A 19726-nucleotide genomic window follows, 5' to 3' on the forward strand; every position below is an offset into this window, starting at 1 on the left:
ACTGCCCATAAGAAAGCTCGGCTAATTTTCCCTTTTGCACTTATTGCCATTTTCCCCCACAATATCTTAACGTTAGTTCTATGATATTGTACTCCCACCCAGTTCAGAATTTCTCGCAAACATTTCTGTGAGTAGACACATTCAATGAATAGGTGTTCTGTTGACTCCACGCAATCACCTCATAATAGGCATTTTGTGTCCTGAATTATATTCATTTTCCCTAATCTCTCCCTTGTTAGCAGCCTTCCATGCATTGTGAGCTAGCTTATGAAGCTATGTTTCGGTATATTTAGCTTGTTCCATAGCCCTCTCCACTAAGGCCATGTTGTCCCATTCCCACTTCTCCAGTTGTACCCACTTCTGATAGTGTATTTCCCTGTTGCCTGTAGCCCCCATTTCCAACCATGTCTGCCTTGAATTTGTCTTTAATACTGCATATTTTCTTCCAATACCTGCAGGTGTCTTGACTTGGTTTACATTGCCACCACTCTTCATTTTTATATATATATATATATGATTAACCCATTTTACCCACAGGTTATCAGCCTTTTCAGCCACATTCCATACATACTTTGTTATCGCTGCCTCATTCCATTTCAGACGGTCTTGTATCCCCAATCCCCCTTCTCTTTTTGTTGCACATATTCTCTCCAACGCTATTAAAGGTGCTTGATTTGAATTCACTTGTCCACTCCATATGAAGTTTCTACAAATTGCTATGATTTCTTTCATGACTCTTTTTGGTAACAAGAAGATTGATGCCCAGTATACATGCATATGTACCAAGACTGAATTTACTAATATCACTCTCCCATCATATGATAGATTCCTTGATCTCCATGTCCGTAATCTCCATGTCATTTTATCCACCAATATCTCACAGTCCCCTGATGATAGTCTTTTTGCTGATACAGGTACACCTAAGTACCTGAAAGGTAGTTTGACTTTTGTATAGCCAGTGACCTCACATAGGTCCCCCAGTGTTTGTTTCTCCGTGTTTGTAGAGAATATATTCGACTTTGCAGCATTAGTTTTTAGTCCAGAGGCTTCTGAGAATGCTTCCAATCCTCTCAGCATCAGCATTACATCTTGGTATTCCACTTTACTAAATACTAACATATCATCAGCGAAGCACAAATGGTTAAGCTGCATGGCCTTACATTTAGTATGATACTTGAATCTTTTCTGCATAGCCACCCATATCATTATCCTTGTGAAATGTTACATACAAATTACAAACAACAATGGGGATATTGGATCCCCTTGCCTTAGCCCTCTTTTTCCTTCTATGCAACCATGCACTCCTCCATTCAAAGCAATATTGTACTGTGTAGTTCTCACACACTCCATTACCCAAACTATGAATTTGTGAGGAAAGTTTAGTCCATGCAACATTTCTTCCACAAAATTCCACTCCACACTATCATAAGCCTTTCGCAGATCAATCTTTATTAGGCAGCTTCTGGTGGTGCTTTTCTTATTATATAATCTGACCAGGTTCTGAAAAATCAATATATTCTGCACTATTGATCTTCCAGCAACAAAAGCACTCTGATTACTTGAAATTATATCCGGCAACACCTTTTTCAGTCTTCAGCATAGCATTTTCGAGATTGTTTTGTATATGACATTGCAACAAGATATTGACATATAGTCCCCTACTGCTTCAGCATGAGTACCTTTTGGAATCAATGTTATTGTAGTACTATTTATACCCTTATGCAATTTCCCTGTGCTGAAAAAATCCATCACTCCTTTGACAGCATCATTGCCTACAATGTCCCAGTTATCTTTGAAAAATTGGCTCCCGTATCCATCTGGCCCAGGTGATTTGTTCCCATCAATTCCCCACATGGCTTCTTTCACTTCCTTTTCTGTAAATACCATCTCTAGTTGTGTTCTTTGAGCCTCAGTTACCACAGACCCTCTTTTGATTATTTCATTACTAACATGTTGTCTTCCTTTGTTTGCTTGCCCCAACATCTCTGCGTAGTAACTCAGGAATGCGTTATTTATTGCTTTCATTCCTGTTTGTTGAACTCCATCCTTATCCCTTATAACAAACACTCTATTATTATTTCTTCTCGCTTTCATGTAGCTGTGATAAAATTTTGTGTTATGGTCCCCCTCCTGCAACCACTGTACCTTTGCTTTTTGTTTCAAGAATTGTTCTCTAGCCTCTTTTAGCTGTACATACTCCTTTGATATCTCTATTTCCTTTTCTATCATAAAGTAGTCTTTTGGATTTGTTTGGAGCTTCATTTGAAACTGCATTAGGTCCTTTTTGACCTTCTCGACTTAATTCTCAATGTCCCCAAATCTCTCTTTATTCAGTTGCATCAACACCTTTTTCAGTCTATTCAATTTCCCAACTACCTGAAATATGTTTCAACCCCTTATGCTCTCTTCCCAGCTTGTTTTGATCTAGGCTTTGTAATCTGGTGCCATTCTCCACATGTTAAAATACATGAACTATTTCCTTCCTCTTGTTTGATCCTCCGCCCAATTTATGGTTGCAGGACAACGGTCATAGATCCCTTTATTCATCAAATGGACTTCAGAAGCTGGTATCTCTTGTTAGCAGAAACGTGAAAATATAAAGAACAAGGAAGAACAACAATATTTAACGTGGTTTGGATCAGAATGATCCTATGTCCACCAGAGAACAACTGTCTTTATATTAACAAAGAAAGGGGAGAGATCCCAAATACAACTAAGAGAATTACTCTATCAATTCTCTATTATTCTAACGTATTTTACAAATGCCTTAGAATATGAGAAGATAAGAGAGAAATATTTTTGAGGTGTGTTTCAAATGAATCAAGAGTTACGTATTTATAGGAATAAATTCTTGCTCTTGATGTCATTCATGACATCACATTTTGTCAAGATGTCAAAGTTTACCAAAATTTCACCTACCAAGTTTATCAAACTTTCACCTACCAAATTCCTACACTAAGACTATTTAGAATCTTGACAATTTTAACAAATATCCACCTTGGCAAGATTCTCCATTTTCAACTTTCTTTCAGTAACTTTTGATTGTGTCTCCAACCTCAACTCTTTCGATCTCCACCATGGTTTGCGTTTCGAGAATGCGTATGAACAACTCTGGCCAAAACTTCTAAGTTTACTGGGCAATCCCGTAGAAATAAGAAGAATCAAACCTTTGTTGAACACACTAGCTCCACCTAGCAGTTGTTCTCCCAGAGTTTGCATCAGATAATGCATACTCCCGCGAAGTCCTTACAGTGTGCAAACTTGGCAAGCGGTACTATCTTGGTCAGCATATATGCAGCGTTATCATCTGTGATAAACTTCTCGACATTGATAGTGTCATGCCCTGGAAAGGTATCCTAGACGTGACCGACACTCGAAAGCCATTTCTGGCCTTCAAGCGAACCACCTGATTCAGTCACACTATCATTCAATCACATTCACTCAATGGAGGACTCCGTCATAAACATATCATTTCATATTAAAGGGGCCGGAGGCCAAACACTATCAACCTAACAAAACAAATGTAATAAGACTCCTCAAAATAACAGTCCAACCTCCCCACATTCTAGTCTATGAAGCCTCTATCAAAGTCTAGGAGTTGCCAATGACAAGCCCATGGCTACCAACATTCAAAATAAAGGAAATGACAACAAAACTAAACAAAAATGTTCTACATCCTCCGGAAACTAGGAGGACTCACCAACTAGTTGGGTGTGTATGTGAATCTTTAAGAGGAAACTTGTCACACCCCGATCTCTACAAGGTGTGATGGGCACCCGACCCCGTGCTTGGAGCCGAGCGAACCCGCTAACTCATATTACATTCTCAATCCCTTTAGAATTTTGCATTAAAAAGAAATGAAAAAATATAGCTACGCTTTCCGAATCTTGCTATCCAAAATCTATCATCTCATAAACTCATGACATACTACATAATAACATATCGGCTAGTGACGCCGCTTACAAAGCTGACACTCTATTCCCACGACTCTATCTGCAAAGTCTCTAACTTCGAATGAAACATCATAGCGCGTATACTCTGACTCGGCAGTACTCCAGGAACAAGTGGAGTTGCCAGCCCCGCTGGAACATCTTCTATAGTAGCTTCTACTTGTCTGGGTGTACCTGCGTGGCATGAAACGCAGCCCCCAAAGAAAAGGGGGTCAGTACGAGTAATGTACTGAGTATGTAAGGCATGAAAATCAGCATAATAAAGAACATAAGGTATGAACAACCATATCGTAGAATCATAGACATATAGTGAGATAAGAGAGTAACCTGTACATATGAGTGCCCTTTTAGGCAGGATGCCATGCATGCTTGTCTTATCATATAAAACATATCTTTTTCATATGCATAGAAATTAGAAGTCATATCACCGAACAACGTCGGCGTGCCCACATATGTCCCGCGTCCGGGCATCCCGCATCCAGGATGAAAATTACTCCAACTGATCAGGTGGGAATGCGTCTATAGCGCCACATATACACCTCCCCATATCCCCCATATACATATACATATACATATACATATAGACAGCATGCAGGAGAGCTCAACAAAAGTCATGTATCTATCGGAGTGACGGAAGGTCGGTAACCTCCGATTATATTATGAATTAATCACGGTCGCTTTGTCTCACCTTGAAGGAACAATCATTATAAGATGAGATTATAAACAAAGGATAATATTAAGAGAACGTAGAATAAGGTCACAATCTCATAAGACGCCAATTCATGTACATATGCACATAGGACCAATTTTTAAAACTCATAGAATAATCGGAATGAGCTATGATTAGCAAAACAAGATAAGAGTCATGTCAAGTACCTTTCGAAAATTACCATGGATTATATCAAAATAAAACTTTTGGAATCATATACGCGTATCTAAGCACAAGAAAATATCCTTTGGAAACTCAAGAAAATTGTCCATCCTAGTGGCTCTACGAATAAGACTTCCTTGAAATTGTATAAAATGTCATTTACTTATTTCATAAAAACCATGCCCAAAAGAAAGAGTAGCTCTATATACTTATGTCAAAACATGTCAAGAGAAAGAAGAGTAAACATTACATACATGAAGCCGTTCTTATCTTAGCCATCATAGACATATTCTCATCCTCCACATCATCCATGTCGTTGTAAAACATATCCATCATCCTTGCCATAAAAGCTTGTAATATTGTAAACCTTTGTTTTGGGAAACATATCCATCATCCTGGTCATTTATATGTCTAGTCATGAGAAGGTTTGGATTTGGAGAAGGATTTATTGACATGGTTTGGAGACTTATGGCTAATAACTGGTATTCAGTTATTGTGAATGGAGGTAGGCATGGTTTCTTCCACTCTACAAGAGGCCTCAAACAGGGAGATCCATTATCCCCAGCCCTATTTATTTTAGGTGCTGAGGTACTATCAAGAATGCTCAATAATCTTCATCAACACCATTTGTACAAAGGTTTCCACATGGAGAAGAAAGGTCCATTGATTAATCATTTGAGCTTTGCTGATGATATAATCATTTTCACTTCAACATGTAGTAACTCTCTCAAGCTGATCATGAAGACACTGGAAGTGTATGAACAGACTTCAGGCCAGCTTATTAACACACAAAAGAGTCAGTGCATGATCCCTCTGAATACTGATCCTGAGATCACTGAAAGGGTCACTTCTACCACTGGTTTCAAAACAACTCATGGCCCTATTACCTACTTGGGTTGCCCCTTATATATTGGAGGTCAAAGGATCATATACTTTACTAGTATGGTGTCCAAAGTAACATCCAGAATTAGAGGATGGCATACCAAAATTCTCAGTTATGGGGGGAGAGCTGCTCTTGTGAAGTATGTGTTGCAGTCCCTCCCAATTCATCTCTTATCTGCTGTGATTCCAACTGCCACTACACTCAAACAAATAAAGTCCCTAATAGCAGACTTTTTTTGGGGATGGGACAAAGAAAAAAGAAAATACCATTGGGCATCATGGGAGACCCTCAGCTACCCAACAGATGAAGGAGGTGTTGGCATGAAAAATCTGAAAGATGTCTGCCTAGCAATGCAATATAAACAATGGTGGATTTTTAGGTCTAAGAAGACTCTATGGGGGAGCTTTCTGAGGGCCAAGTATTGCCAAAGGGCAAATCCAGTAATCAAGAAATGGGACACTGGTCAATCAATTATGTGGAAACACATGATGACAAACAAAGCTGAGATTGAGCCTCATATACAGTGGCACCTTAACTCAGGCTCTTGCAGCTTTTGGTGGGATGATTGGTTAGGAATTGGCCCCCTAGCTTATCACAAAGACTGTCTACCTAGACTTAACAATACCACTGTCTCCAAGTTCCTGAAGAATGGAGAATGGGATGAAGAGAAGGTGAGGCAACATGCACCACAGCATCTGATACAGAAGATTCTAAATGTTTCCTTCAAGTACCAACCTGACCTCCCAGATACAGCCTACTGGAAGCTGAATTCAGATGGAAACTTTACATGTGCTTCAGCTTGGAACCAAATCAGGCCTAAAAGGAACAAAACCATGACAGACAATAATATATGGCACAAGAATATACCCTTCAAGATATCCTTTCTTATCTGGAGAGCTCTCAGAAGCAAGTTGCCCACCAATGAAAATATTGAGCACTTTGGTCATGCAGCTGCTCAGTGTTCTTGTTGCTACAGGCCAGGATGGGATACTATAGATCACATTTTTATCTCTGGACACATGGCTAGTCACATATGGAAGTATTTTTCTGACTGTTGGGGTATACAACACAGCAGCAACCCAATGAGGAGCAATATGATGAAATGGTGGCTGGCTAAACCAAATAATGAAGTCCATAAACTATTATTGCAAGCTACTCCTATATTTATTTGTTGGAACTTATGGAAGAACAGGTGTGCTAGTAAATATGGTGGCAAAAAGTCTAGCAGTACTAGAGTGAAATTCTCAGTCATCAAAGAACTCTACATGCTGATCTTCACAGCTTTCCCTTACATTAGTTGGCCAAATGACTGGAAGGAGCTAATAGCTATGGTGGAAAGATGCAGCCATGAAATGAAAATCATCCAAGTCAGTTGGCACAAACCAGCATACCATGTGGTTAAACTGAATACTGATGGAAGTGCCTTGGATAATCCTGGAAGAATCGGAGCTGGGGGTATCCTAAGAGATCATAAAGGAAACATCCTTTATGCATTTGCTGCACCACTTGGAATTGGTTCTAACAACCAAGCTGAGGTACAAGCTGCAGTCATAGGCATTACTTGGTGTATTCAACATGGCTACAGCAGGGTTCTACTGGAGGTTGATTCTGAATTACTTGTGAAATGGTTAAAACAAGAGATCACATCTCCCTGGAACATCAGGAAATACATCACAAACCTGCAGGAGATGATCATAATGCTGGATCTCTTTCAATGTAAGCACATCTATAGGGAGGCTAATTTTGTTGCTGATACACTCTCCAAGCATAGCCACAGTGTAGATAGCATGGCTCAATTCTACAGTGTTCAACAGCTTCCTAAGGAAACAAGAGGATATTACATCCTAGACAAGATGGGGATGCCAAATTTTAGGAGGACAAAACTGAAGAGGATCAAACAACCTCCTTGATTTGCATACCAATAATAGTAGTACAGAACTCCCTATGTATAAATTCATAGGTAGGAGTTTTGTAAAGGGGATAATCTCCCTTACTTATTGCATTCCTAGAGCAATCAACCTACCCCTAGAGGTAAGGATTAGAATAGATAGCTTCTTTTTTCTTTTCATTTTTGCTTGTGTAGGTATCAGTAGATTTGGAAAATGGGAACCAACAATTGCAAGCCAGGCAAGGAAAGCTGTAGTGATGCAGCACAGGAACCAGCAATGGGAATCAGCAATCAGGAACCAACTACAAGTAATTAGTATTAACTACTATAACTTGCAGAATTGCTTGTATGTATGTTTTTCTGTTGGTGGGTGCAGGTACCATAGGGAGCTGGTTCTGAGTACAACTAAGGGTCCTCTCTTGGGAGAAGCCTGCAACAACATGCACTTTAACCTCATTTACTATGGAAGTCACATGGAGCTACAAAAGAGTCTCCAGCAGCCTGTGCATCTATCCTTCCTGTTTGGCTTCTTGTCACTTGTCTTTACAGGTTCAAAGTATCTCAACAAAAGATAAGCAACAACCTGGCATGCTAGGACTTCACCAAATATTCAGCCTCTCACTAATGCTAACACCTTCCCTGCAACACCTGTAACTGAGAATCAGCAGGGTAAGATGTGCAGGGTGAGTTGCAGCAGGTGGACCTGCACTATGGTCTCAAAACTTTCAAGAGTACAGAATATACTATATTGACAAGGCCCAAGAAGTTTCAGCACAAACGGACAATTGGAGACGTTAGGCGAGCGGCCTTGAAAAAGTCAGCTGCCTTAGGCCTTGAGAGGGTGCCTTCTCTCCAATGTGTGCAAGAAGCTTCCAAACTTTGCAGAACAAAAGAAAGGGCTGTTTGTGTATACCCCAAGAAGTTTCAACTCAATCGGATAATTGGAGACGTTAGTCGAGCGACGTTGAAACCCAAAGCTCTATTGGAGGTCCTACAGCATAGAATGATATGCAGGGTGAGTTTCACTATGTGGACCTGTCCAAAGGCCTCCAAACTTTGTGTCATTGCAGAAAATACTATAGGGATAAGTCCCAAGAAGTTTCAGCACGAACGGACAATTAGAGACGTTAGGCGAGCGACCTTGAAAAAGTCAGCTGCCTTAGCCCTAAAGAGGGTGCAATTTTTCCAACTAGTGCAAAAAGCTTCCAAACCTTGCAGAACAAAAGAAAGGGTTGTTTGTGTATACCCCAAGAAGTTTCAACTCAATCGGATAATTGGAGACGTTAGTCGAGCGACGTTGAAACCCAAAGATCTCTTGGAGGTTCTCTCCTGGTTGCTAACTGATGCAGGTTCCTATTTGCCTTTGGTTGTTTGTTGTATTGATGCAGGTTGTTGGATTGATTCATCAACTTGTAATAACAACAACTACATAGAAGATATCACAAAAACAACCATCAAATCAAATAGAATCTCCAAATCCCCTGCACAAGGACCATCCTGCTGTTTGTTTGGCTATTGGATTAGAGTAGCCTTTTTCTTTTTCTTTCCTTTCCTTCTACCTTTTGACTGTGCAGGAACTTGTACACATGCAACATATCTATCCACAGTTGGAGGGCCAGCTAGGTGTGCTGCATACTACAGCAGTGGCATGATAGAGCACTTCTCTATTTGGAGCTTGCAGCTTGTGGAATTCCTCAATGCATCCAGAACTCACATCAAGGGGATGGTGATGGAGTATCAACAACTGAGCTTGGATTGTGTGCAGGCACACAAGAACTCTCCAATATCTAAGGCACCATCTATTAAACCTCCTGGCAGCAGCAGCAACCATCAACACTCATTATGGGAGTCTAATCTGGGAGACCATTATTCTTGTTTGTGTGGTTGTTTATTTGTGAATGCAGGCTGCTGGAACACCATCCATGAAGCTGTAGTTGCAGATATTATGCCACAGAATGCTGAAGCTGAATTTGAGTGGAAGCAACAACAACTTCACAGCTGTGGAATGCAGCAGCTACAAAGACCATCAACAAGAGGAGTTGCAACCAGTCACAGCATCCTTGCAGCCAAGAGTGATATTTGGGACTTCCTTAGAGAATTATTCCCCATTTCACACTCTGAACTGAGGAGACAGCAGCCTGGCAGCTTAGGATTTCACCAACACACCAACACTAGCCCCAGCAGCAGTATTCAGCAACTCCAACAACTTCACCCTGCAGCTCAGATGGACCATCTACAATTCTTGTTAGCATGTTGTCTTGTTTTTGTGGACATGTGCAGGTACTTTAATGAGCTGAACACTTCAAAGGGGCTGATCAATCCCTCTTTGGAAGCAACAAGAACCTGTGTACAGGTTCACAAAGAGTCAAACAAAGGGAGACAGCAACAGCTTCCTTACAGCCAAGGCTCTTGGAACTCCTTCTTGGTTTATTTGTGGAGGTGCAGCAACTCAAGTCAGGGCTGCACCACATACAAAATGCCTTTTTCAAAAACTAGAACTCTTTGGAACAGCTATGAGGGATGCAATGTCCTGGGGCTTCTATGGAGCAGCCTTCCAACCACATTCTTTAACATCAACACACCACAGCAACAACTCAACCAACTTGCAACACACAAGGAACATGGGTGCAGCAGCCTGCAGCTCTCTTTGGTGGTAAGGACTGTTGGTTGTGTTTGTCTATGCAGGTACTCCAAGAGGTCTAACCACCTCAAAACAAAGACCAACAAGCAGCCCAGGGAACCTGCAGCCATCAGCTTCAGCAACCTGCAAATTGCCAGGTTTGTATGCTTTCCTTTTGGTTGCTTGTGCAGGTTGCAAATACAGAAATTGAGGAAGCCAGCTGCAACAGAGGAATGGCACCACAATCAGCATATTTGGAACTGTTCTTGGAATTGTGTGTTTGTTTGGTTGTTTGCTTCTTTGTTTATGCAGGCTGTTGGAGATACAGTCCAGGTGGAACTCCAACAACCTCATAGACAACATCCAAGAACCAACAACAATATCATGAGTGGATGTAATATGTCACATCTCCATCAAATTCATATACATACTGAGGGAACACAACACCAAACAACTGCTCAACCACATACCAAACAACAATTCAACCACAGAGCTGAAGCTGAAAGTGCAGAATTGCAAGATGAAGCTCAACAGCATCAGCAACAACAGATGCCAAAACTAACACACTCCCATGTACCTCCAGAATTGGTTGCTTGTGTATGTTTCTGGTTTTGTCTGACTGTCCAGCCTCCGTAGCTGGTAATCATGATACTGATACAAAGGCATACTTCACATGGATTTACTTGGTACGACAAGACTAAGAAGAGCAAAGATGAAAAGAATTTCCCATCCCATGCGAGATAGAAGTTTCGTATACTTGTTCTTCTTCAATGTAGCTATGTCTGGTACGTAGCATAGTTGGAATAGGACTAGTGTAGGTTACTTTTCTTTTTTCTCATGGAAGGGGAGAGTCTCCCTCATTTATGCTTTCATAGTTAAATTGTACCGGGAGGAGTCCTCTCACAGGTTTACTGCTTTCTAGTTATAGTTAGTCTCTTTTTGTACCGGGGATGAGTTAGCCAACCTTAATAGGTTAGCCGACTTATGAACCACCATAGGATCGGAGGTAAGGTTTATGTCCCCCTCCTTGTATTTTTATTTTGATTATTTATGTTAAGGCTTGGGGGTGTTGCTTAACCCCTGACTGTGCACGAGAGGTGGGAGCCTCGTGTAGGGTCTGTTCCCGTATAAAAAAAAAAAATTACCACAACCCAATAATTTACACACTAACCACATCATACTAACAATATTAGCTTCCATATATGCAAGAACATTATATTAGATTTACAAACTTCTAAAACAAGTCCCCAACTACTACAACTTTATAAGGATCCTTAAGCTTTTCTTAGCAACATAGAATCCATAACAATAACTAAAATACTAAATAGAATCAATTCACCATAACTTGCCAAACCACCCCCATATTCGGCCACAACAACTATATGCATATTTTCATGAATTTTTCCATCCATTCCTATACCTTGCAACAACAACCACATACTACATAAAATTAATCTATTCTTTCCACATAACATCACATACACGGACAACACCCACATACATATTTTCATGTACTTCATCCATTTCTTCACTCTACAACATATACCAACCATCCATAACATATAGAGAAAATTGAAACCTTACCTTTTCCACTTAGTTCTTCAACTTGCTAGAATTGTGTCTTGCAAGAATGAATAGTCTTCTTGTCCCAACAATCTCTCTATGTTGATTAGGGCCTTCAACTTGCTTGGAATATTAGAAGAATTAATTTTGGAACAAGATTTCAAGGGATAAAATCCCTAGCTATGCCAATTTTCCTCTCTTATTTTTTTTTCCCTCTTTTCTCCAAGTTTCTTGAAACTTCTAGAAATTGAAACAAGATGACTACTAAGTCATCTTTGGGCTTTTTCTACTTCTTGAAGTTTCTAGCAACTAGATGTATATATATAAATAGATAGTAAATGGGTAATGGGCCTTCCTAATTAATGAACTCAATTTCCAAACTTTGGGCCATTTCTTGTTTTGGGCCTCAACTTTCTTATCATTATTCCTTTGTAGCCCAAACTTATGTATCTCACTTTTGTAATTCCCAAACTAATTTCCAAAAATTCCACATAAATTTTTTCCCTCGGCCTTCCTCCGTATTTCCACCTCAATGTTTTCTTGAACATTACACCGGTATTAAATAAAATAACTCATAACCTCTTTCCTTGCAAGTCAATTTTTTTTTCCAAATGCGCAAAAGTGCGAGATGTAATAAAACTAGGAGGACTCACCAACTAGCTGGGAGTGTATGTGAATCTTCAACGGAGCGCTGATTGATGATCTCTAGTACATGTCTCTGCATCATGAAATGATGCAAGCCAAATGGCGTCAGTACATGAAATGTACGAGTATGTAAAATGAACGAATAAAATAACATCAGAAAAGGATCAACCAACTCGGAAATCTCAACTCATAAAGAAATGACAACTCACTCAAGTGTCCTAAGTCTAACAAGAAATGGTTTAGACGGGACCAATTCACATGCCACTCAACTCAACTGACTCGGAGCACTATCAAGACCTAAATGGGAGTTTCTCTTATCCGACAACCATCACTTATGAGCCAGTGATAGTACAACAATCAGACGTTGTTGCCACGTCCGTCTATACCTTGCTAGGGCATGAACGCCTCTCGAATCATGGATTCCATCGATTAGTCAAGTTCTATTATTTCAGGACAATAAAAGGGGGAAACATCCGACTTTAACGGTTCGATCCCATAGGAAGCATCCAACTTTAACGGTTCCATCCCTACCTACGTTGGTGGCATAGTTTCTGGGGTTCAAGTATGGACTATACTCTCACCCGCTTCGGTGCTCGATACTCCTCCCATGACTCCATGCTCATAAGACTCCCTCCAATCATCTCAAACAAGCCCTCATGGCTAGTTTCATTTAGGACTTTGCCAACTCATCAACTCTATTCTCATTTCAATTCAATCAAGTCATAATGGCAAGTCTCATTTAGGACCTTGTCCACTCGTCAATTCTATCCTCCAATCAACTCAATCAAGCCTAATTTAATAAGCATTTATGACATCTCACAAACATAACAAACCAATCCTCTCCTCATTTATCACCTCCTTAGGACTCGTCATAACTCTAAAGTTTTAAACCAACAATTCAAGAGGAATAACACATTTAAGGAAATTGACACATTCAACATAATCACATGGTTAAGGAAATCAACAAAGCATATTAACAAACCATCTCTATCAACTCATGCTAACATGAAGGTTTAGAACTTCTTAGCTCAACAATTTCAACACAATAAGAATCAAATTGGTAGTAGGTAAGACTCATTCAAAAATAAACCATATCAAGAAACTCCATTCTCATGGACATCTAACCTCAAAGAAGAGTAGGACACATGGGTGGACTCAACCCATGCTTTGAGTAGCCTTACATACCTTAGTGAAGACTCAAAGAAAACTTTGATGTTGGGTCTTCAATGGAGATCTCGAATCTTGAAGCTCTTGGAGGCAAATCTTGTTGAAGGAGAATTTAGAGAAGAAGAGAGGAGAGAGAAATTTTCTAGGGCTTTTCTAGAGAGAGAGAGAGGCTGAAAATATGTTTCCAAAATGCTCAAGGATGATACATATATAATTTGGGAAAATTCCCAAATTACCCCTCCTTAAAAGTTTTGAAAAATAGGCTAAAACGCTCCTGGCGTGATAGTGGCGCGTCGCGCCCTTGCAACACCAGGTCGATTACGCCTAAAAACCTGCACATTGGTTAGTGGCGCGCCGCGCCGAGGACCAAACTACTGAGGCATGTTCTTGGCGCGATAGTGGCGCATCGCGCCCTTACAGCGCCAAGGCCATATTTTCTGGGTTCTGGAAATTGGCTTGAAAACCCTGCACATCTCGTAGTGGCGCGCTGCGCCAAGGTCCAAACTACTGAGACTTGTTTCTGGCGCAATAGTGGCGTGTCACGCCACTGCGGCGCCAAGCCCAGATTTCCAGCAGTTGCACCCCAGGCCTGAAATTCCTACCGTGCTAGTTCATCTTAGGATCGTCATATCTTTTTACTCCGAACTCCAAAAATTACATTTTTGATGGCTTGGAAAGAAGACTCGACGACCTTTAATTTAATAGGTCGTGGGCCACCCAGATTATCATCTTTCAAATGATAGGGTCGTTAGAAGTCTACCTCTTATACGAACTCATCCTAAAACTTAGTCACGACGAACTTTTTGGACTTAGCTTAGTCCTAGGGGTCCTTTGTGACCCCACATCAGCTCCAACATTTTTCAATTACTCAGGGACTCATCTTAACTCAAGCATATACTTCAAAATAATTGAGTTAGACCCTACACGTATACAAAGAAGGTCCGAATCTTAGGGAAATATTTTGAGGGGTGTTACAGATAGCTCCCTCTTCAACGATATCTCAAATGAAATGGAATTTGACATCAATATATTTGGTGCGCTCATGAAATTCTTGATTTTTAATCAAATGAATAGCACTTTGACTATCACATCTTAGAGTTGATTTCAGATGAACCAAACTCAATTCTTCCACCAAACCTTTCAACCAAATAGCTTCTTTCACTACCTCTGTTGCTGCCATATATTCTGCCTCTGTTGTTGACAAAGCAACAATCGATTGTAAAGTCGATTTCCAACCAATGGCACTGACAACAAGAGTAAAGATGTATCCAGTTGTCGACCTTCTTCTATCAAGATCCCCTGCATAATCAGAATCCAGATAATCAAGAACTAAAATACCTTCACTTTTTTGAAAGGTTAGGACAATATCATAAGCTCATTTGAGATATCTCAATATCCACTTGACAGCTTCCCAATGCCTTTTTCCTAGATTCGCCATGTACCTACTTATCATACTTAAGATTGAGCAATATCTGGACATATGCACACCAAAACATACTAATGCTACCAACTGCGCTAGCATAAAGAAATTTTGACATATGCTCCGCCTCATCCTCAGACTGAGGCTTTTGTAACTCTGAAAGCTTAAAATTAGAAGCTAATGGTATAATTACAGGATTTCTCATCTACATATTGAATCTCTCAAGAACCTTTTCGATGTACCTCTTTTGAGAAAGATGTACAGCACCATCTTCTCTTGAAATCTCCATTCCAAGAATTTTCTTTGCAGCTCCCAAATCCTGCATGTCAAATTCCTTGCTCAACAGTTTCTTCAAAATATTTATCTTTGTGATATTGTTAGTAGCAATAAGCATATCATCAACATACAACAGTAAATAAATCATAGAGTTACTAGACATTTTCTTGTGATACACACAACTATCAAATGCACTCCTCGAGAATCCATTTGTAGTCATGAATGCATCAAACCTTTTGTACCACTATCTAGGGGATTGATTCAAACCATACAAAGACTTCTTCAGTTGGCATGCATGATATTCTTTTCCCTCAACTAGGAAATCTTAAGGTTGTTCCATATAGATCGTATCTTCTAGATCACCGTGTAACAAAGAAGTTTTGACATCAAGTTGTTGAAGCTCCAAATTAAATTATGCAACAAATGCTAGTAGCACACAAATTTAGCTATGTTTCAAGACTGGAGAGAAGATCTCATTATAGTCAATTTCATCCTTCTGACTAAAACCTTTTACAACCAATCTCGCCTTGAACCTAGCATCTTCCACTTCTGGAACACCTTCTTTCTTTCTGTAGATCCATTTACATCCAACTGTCTACTTCCCCTTTGGCCTCTCAACTAAGACCCATGTCTCATTTTTGTGAAGAGACTCCATCTCTTTGATGATGGCTAACCGCCATTGTGCAGCATCTTTGCAAGAAGTTGTTTCAACATAAGAAGAGGGCTCGAGGTCTTTAATTTCTTCTTCTGTAGGTACGAATGCGTATGCAATCAGATTTGCTTGCTCTATAAGACATTTCGATTTTTGTATCTACCTTTTGTCTCTTTCTTTCACAATTGTGTATGGTTCATTTACAGCATGTTCTTCAAGATTTGCATCTTTTGACTCATCAACTTGAGTCTCTTGATCCTTTTCCTTGGTATGCTCCTCCAGTAGCTCCACCTACTCATTGTTCTTGTTTCTTTATAACCCCACAGAAACTTTATGAGGATCAAGTATAGAGAATTCATCAAAGGTAACATCTCTACTAACTACAAATTTGAGTAAAGATAAATACCAAAGTTTGTATCCTTTTACTCCATCTACATACCCTACAAATATAGACTTTTTAGCCCTTGGTTCAAGCTTTCCTTCATTAACATGATAATAAGCCGGACACCCAAATATTTGCTGGTATGAATAGTTAGATGGTTCACCTGACCATACCTCATTCGGAGTCTTAAAGTCAATCGATGATGCTGGAGATCGAGTGACAATATGAAAAGAAGTGTAAACTGCTTTAGCCCAAAACACTTTGGACATTTTGGCTTGTAAGAGCATACAACGAGCCTTCTCAAGAAGAGTTTTGTTCATTCTCTCGGTAACTCCATTCTGCTATGGTGTGTGCCTGACCGTCTTATGTCTTGCGATTCCATGAACCTTGCAGAAATTATTGAACTCTTCACTGTAAAACTCCAAGACATTATATGTGCGAAGATACTTGATTTTTCTCTCCATTTGATTCTCAACCAAAATCTTCCATTCTTTAAATACGTCAAAATTATCACTTTTTGCCTTCAAGAAATGCATCAAACCTTTTGTGAAAAAAAGTCAATGAATATGAGAAGATACCTCTTTCCTCCCTTCGATGGAAGCTGAAAGGGACCCATAAATCTAAATGGATGTAGTCTAGCACTCTTCCCGTCTTATGCTTGCCAGTACTGAAACTGACCTTCTTCTGCTTCCCTAGTACGCAATGCTCACAAAATTTAAGTGTGTTAATCTTCTCACTGTTCAAAAGGTTGCGTTTGATCAATACCTCTAGTCCTCGTATGCTCACATGGCCGAGTCTTATATGCCATAATCTTGCCTTGTCATCATCAGGTAACTGTTATACTGTATATACATTAACAGAGCCAACAATGGTGTTTCCTTCTAGTGTGTAGAGGCCATCCTCCAGCTTGGCCTTCAGCATGACTAAAGAAGCTTTAGCCAACTTTATTGTACCTCCCTCGCTCATGTAATTATAGCCTTGATCATCTAAATTACCAAGGGATATCAAATTCTTCTTCAGATTTGGAACATAATAGACTTCTATAATAGTCCTCACGATTTCATCATGGCAGCGAACCCGAATTGAACCAATGCTAACTATTTTACAAGTTGCATTATTGGCTATTACTATAGTTCCTCCACTTTTCTCATAGCTGCTGAACAAATCTCTTCAAAATATTATATGCAGAGTACAACCAGAGTCTAACACCCATTTATTGTCATAGACTCCACTATTGCATGATATTGTTAGTACATATTTATCATCAGAATTATGTACCTACTCAACAATGGATGGACTCGCCTTTTCTTTGGACTTTGACATAGAACAATCTCGTTCAAAATGTCCCTTCTTGTGACAGCCCCAACACTTCGCATTTTTCTTGTTCACACGAGATTTTGCTCTTACAAAGAGCCCACTAGCCTCATCATCTTTGTTTTCTTTAAAATAATTCTGTTCATCACAAGAGTTAAGTGTTTGTCGCACTTGCACAAGAGTGATAGGCGTCTTTCTATACATCATTGAATTCTCAATATCACGATATTTTGAAGTCAATAAAAATAGCAAATCACATACAAGCGTCTCATCATCCTTCTTAATTTTGGCAATTTATAAGTCCATCACAAGTTTATTGAATGCATCTAGATGGTCTTGTAAAAAGTACCTGACTCTATCTTAAATATGTAAAGACGACGTTGTAACAACATCCTTTTAAGCCCTTTCAGCCTATCCGATAGTTGTTTGGTCATCTCATCGGTACTTGTACTCACTTCACAGAGCACGTTAGGTGCAAGGGATAGTTGGATTACACTCAATGCATCTCCTTCAATCTTTGCCTTGTCAGAAACCGATGTGTTATTGGGGTACTTTTCATCAATAGCGTGGATTGAACCTTCCCTCCTCAGTAACGCCAACATCTAGATTTTCCAAATATTAAAGTTGTTGCGCCCACTAAATCTATCAATTATAAACTTAATGGAACTCACTTTTACTTTTTCTTCTACTACTACTATAAAGTATTTGGAAATACAGAAAATTAAAGTAATTCTTTTCTGATGTGGAAGTTCAGACTGTGCTGCAATCGCAAAGCATTCTCAAGCAGAACCTTGACTCTAATATCAATTATTAGCGGAAACGTGAAAATATAAAGAACAACAATATTTAACATGGTTCGAATCAGAATGATCCTACGCCCACCAGAGAACAACTGTCTTTATATTAACAAAGAAAGGGGAGAGATCACAAATACAACTAAGAGAATTGTTCTATCAATTCTCTACTCTTCTAATGTAATTTGCAAATGCCTTAGAATATGAGAAGACAAGAGAAAAATATTTTGAGGTGTGTTTCAAATGAATCAAGAGCTACCTTTTCATAGGAATAAATTCTTGCTCTTGATGTCATCCATGACATCACATTTTGTTAAGATATTAAAGTTTACCAAACTTTCATCTACCAAGTTTATCAAACTCACCTAACTTTCTCCTACCAAATTGTTATATTAATACTATTTAGAATCTTGTCAATTTTAACATCTGTGTTATTCACTTTGTATTAACCAAGACCCTATCAATCTTTCTACATACCCTGTCTTCCCCTTTTTGTTTGTTATTCCAAGTAAAAAAAGACCCTGACGATTTGAGGTCTTGCACTTCACAATATTGTGCACAATCCCTAAATTCCTTAATTTCTGCCAATTTCACGGGCCTCCCCACCCTGTCACTTTTATTCAGTACACAATTAAAGTCCCTCATTATTGCCTAAACACCCTTGACGTTGCTGCTTATCCCTTTAATTTCACTCCACAAACTTCTTATAGCTTGATCATTATATCCATAAACCATAGTAATGTTAAGCATTATTATTGTACTTCTATGTTAAATTTTTCTATGAATTAGTTGTCTTGCTACCATTTGTACATCAACCATATAAGTATCTGGTTTCCACATTATCCAAATTCTTCCTCCTTGATGAGCCGCCAGGTTAGAAGTGAAAGACCATCCTTTACATAGGTTAAGAGCAGCCTTGTTAGCCTTGGCCCTCTTAATCCTAGTCTACATGGAACTAAATAGCCTAACATACTTATGCATGAAGTCTTGCATTTCGTTCTACTTATCAGTTCTATTTAGTCCTGTAACACCCCAAAACTTTTTTAAGCTAAGACTGAGCCATCCTTCATAGGGGTATGGGGTTGTACTCAATGATTCATAATTGTGTGCATGTGTGAAGGTTAATTCTTTAGTGTGAGAATAGATTTGGAGATGAATTAAGGTCATAACAATCCTCTAACACAAAGTCAAGTTGAAAGCTTTCTTACCGATTGAGTTTTGGTAGAAGATTTTACTTGGATCAACTTCAAATGATTATATCTATTAGAATATAAAGAATTAGATAGGTCATGACCTATAAA

The 19726-nt window shown here is 39.3% G+C and overlaps 2 protein-coding genes across 2 annotated transcripts; both read right to left on the reverse strand.

Moving 5' to 3' along the window:
- Positions 1-273: 273 nt before the first annotated feature.
- On the reverse strand, positions 274-1206 carry LOC129900029 (uncharacterized). Its single transcript, XM_055975012.1, has one exon. The coding sequence runs from the start codon at positions 1204-1206 to the stop codon at positions 274-276; it is 933 nt and encodes a 310-aa protein (XP_055830987.1).
- A 387-nt stretch (positions 1207-1593) lies between these two features.
- LOC129900030 (uncharacterized) lies at positions 1594-2274 on the reverse strand. The gene has a single exon (XM_055975013.1). It carries the CDS (start codon positions 2272-2274, stop codon positions 1594-1596), a length of 681 nt encoding a protein of 226 aa, XP_055830988.1.
- Positions 2275-19726: the final 17452 nt, after the last annotated feature.

This window comes from Solanum dulcamara, chromosome 8 (assembly GCF_947179165.1).
Source record: "Solanum dulcamara chromosome 8, daSolDulc1.2, whole genome shotgun sequence".
NCBI classification, from domain to species: Eukaryota; Viridiplantae; Streptophyta; class Magnoliopsida; order Solanales; family Solanaceae; genus Solanum; species Solanum dulcamara.

Excerpts from the sequence above, each read along its gene's own strand:
- LOC129900029 (XM_055975012.1), bottom strand. The coding sequence starts at position 1,206 with ATGATATGGGTGGCTATGCAGAAAAGATTCAAGTATCATACTAAATGT.
- LOC129900030 (XM_055975013.1), bottom strand. The coding sequence starts at position 2,274 with ATGCAGTTTCAAATGAAGCTCCAAACAAATCCAAAAGACTACTTTATG.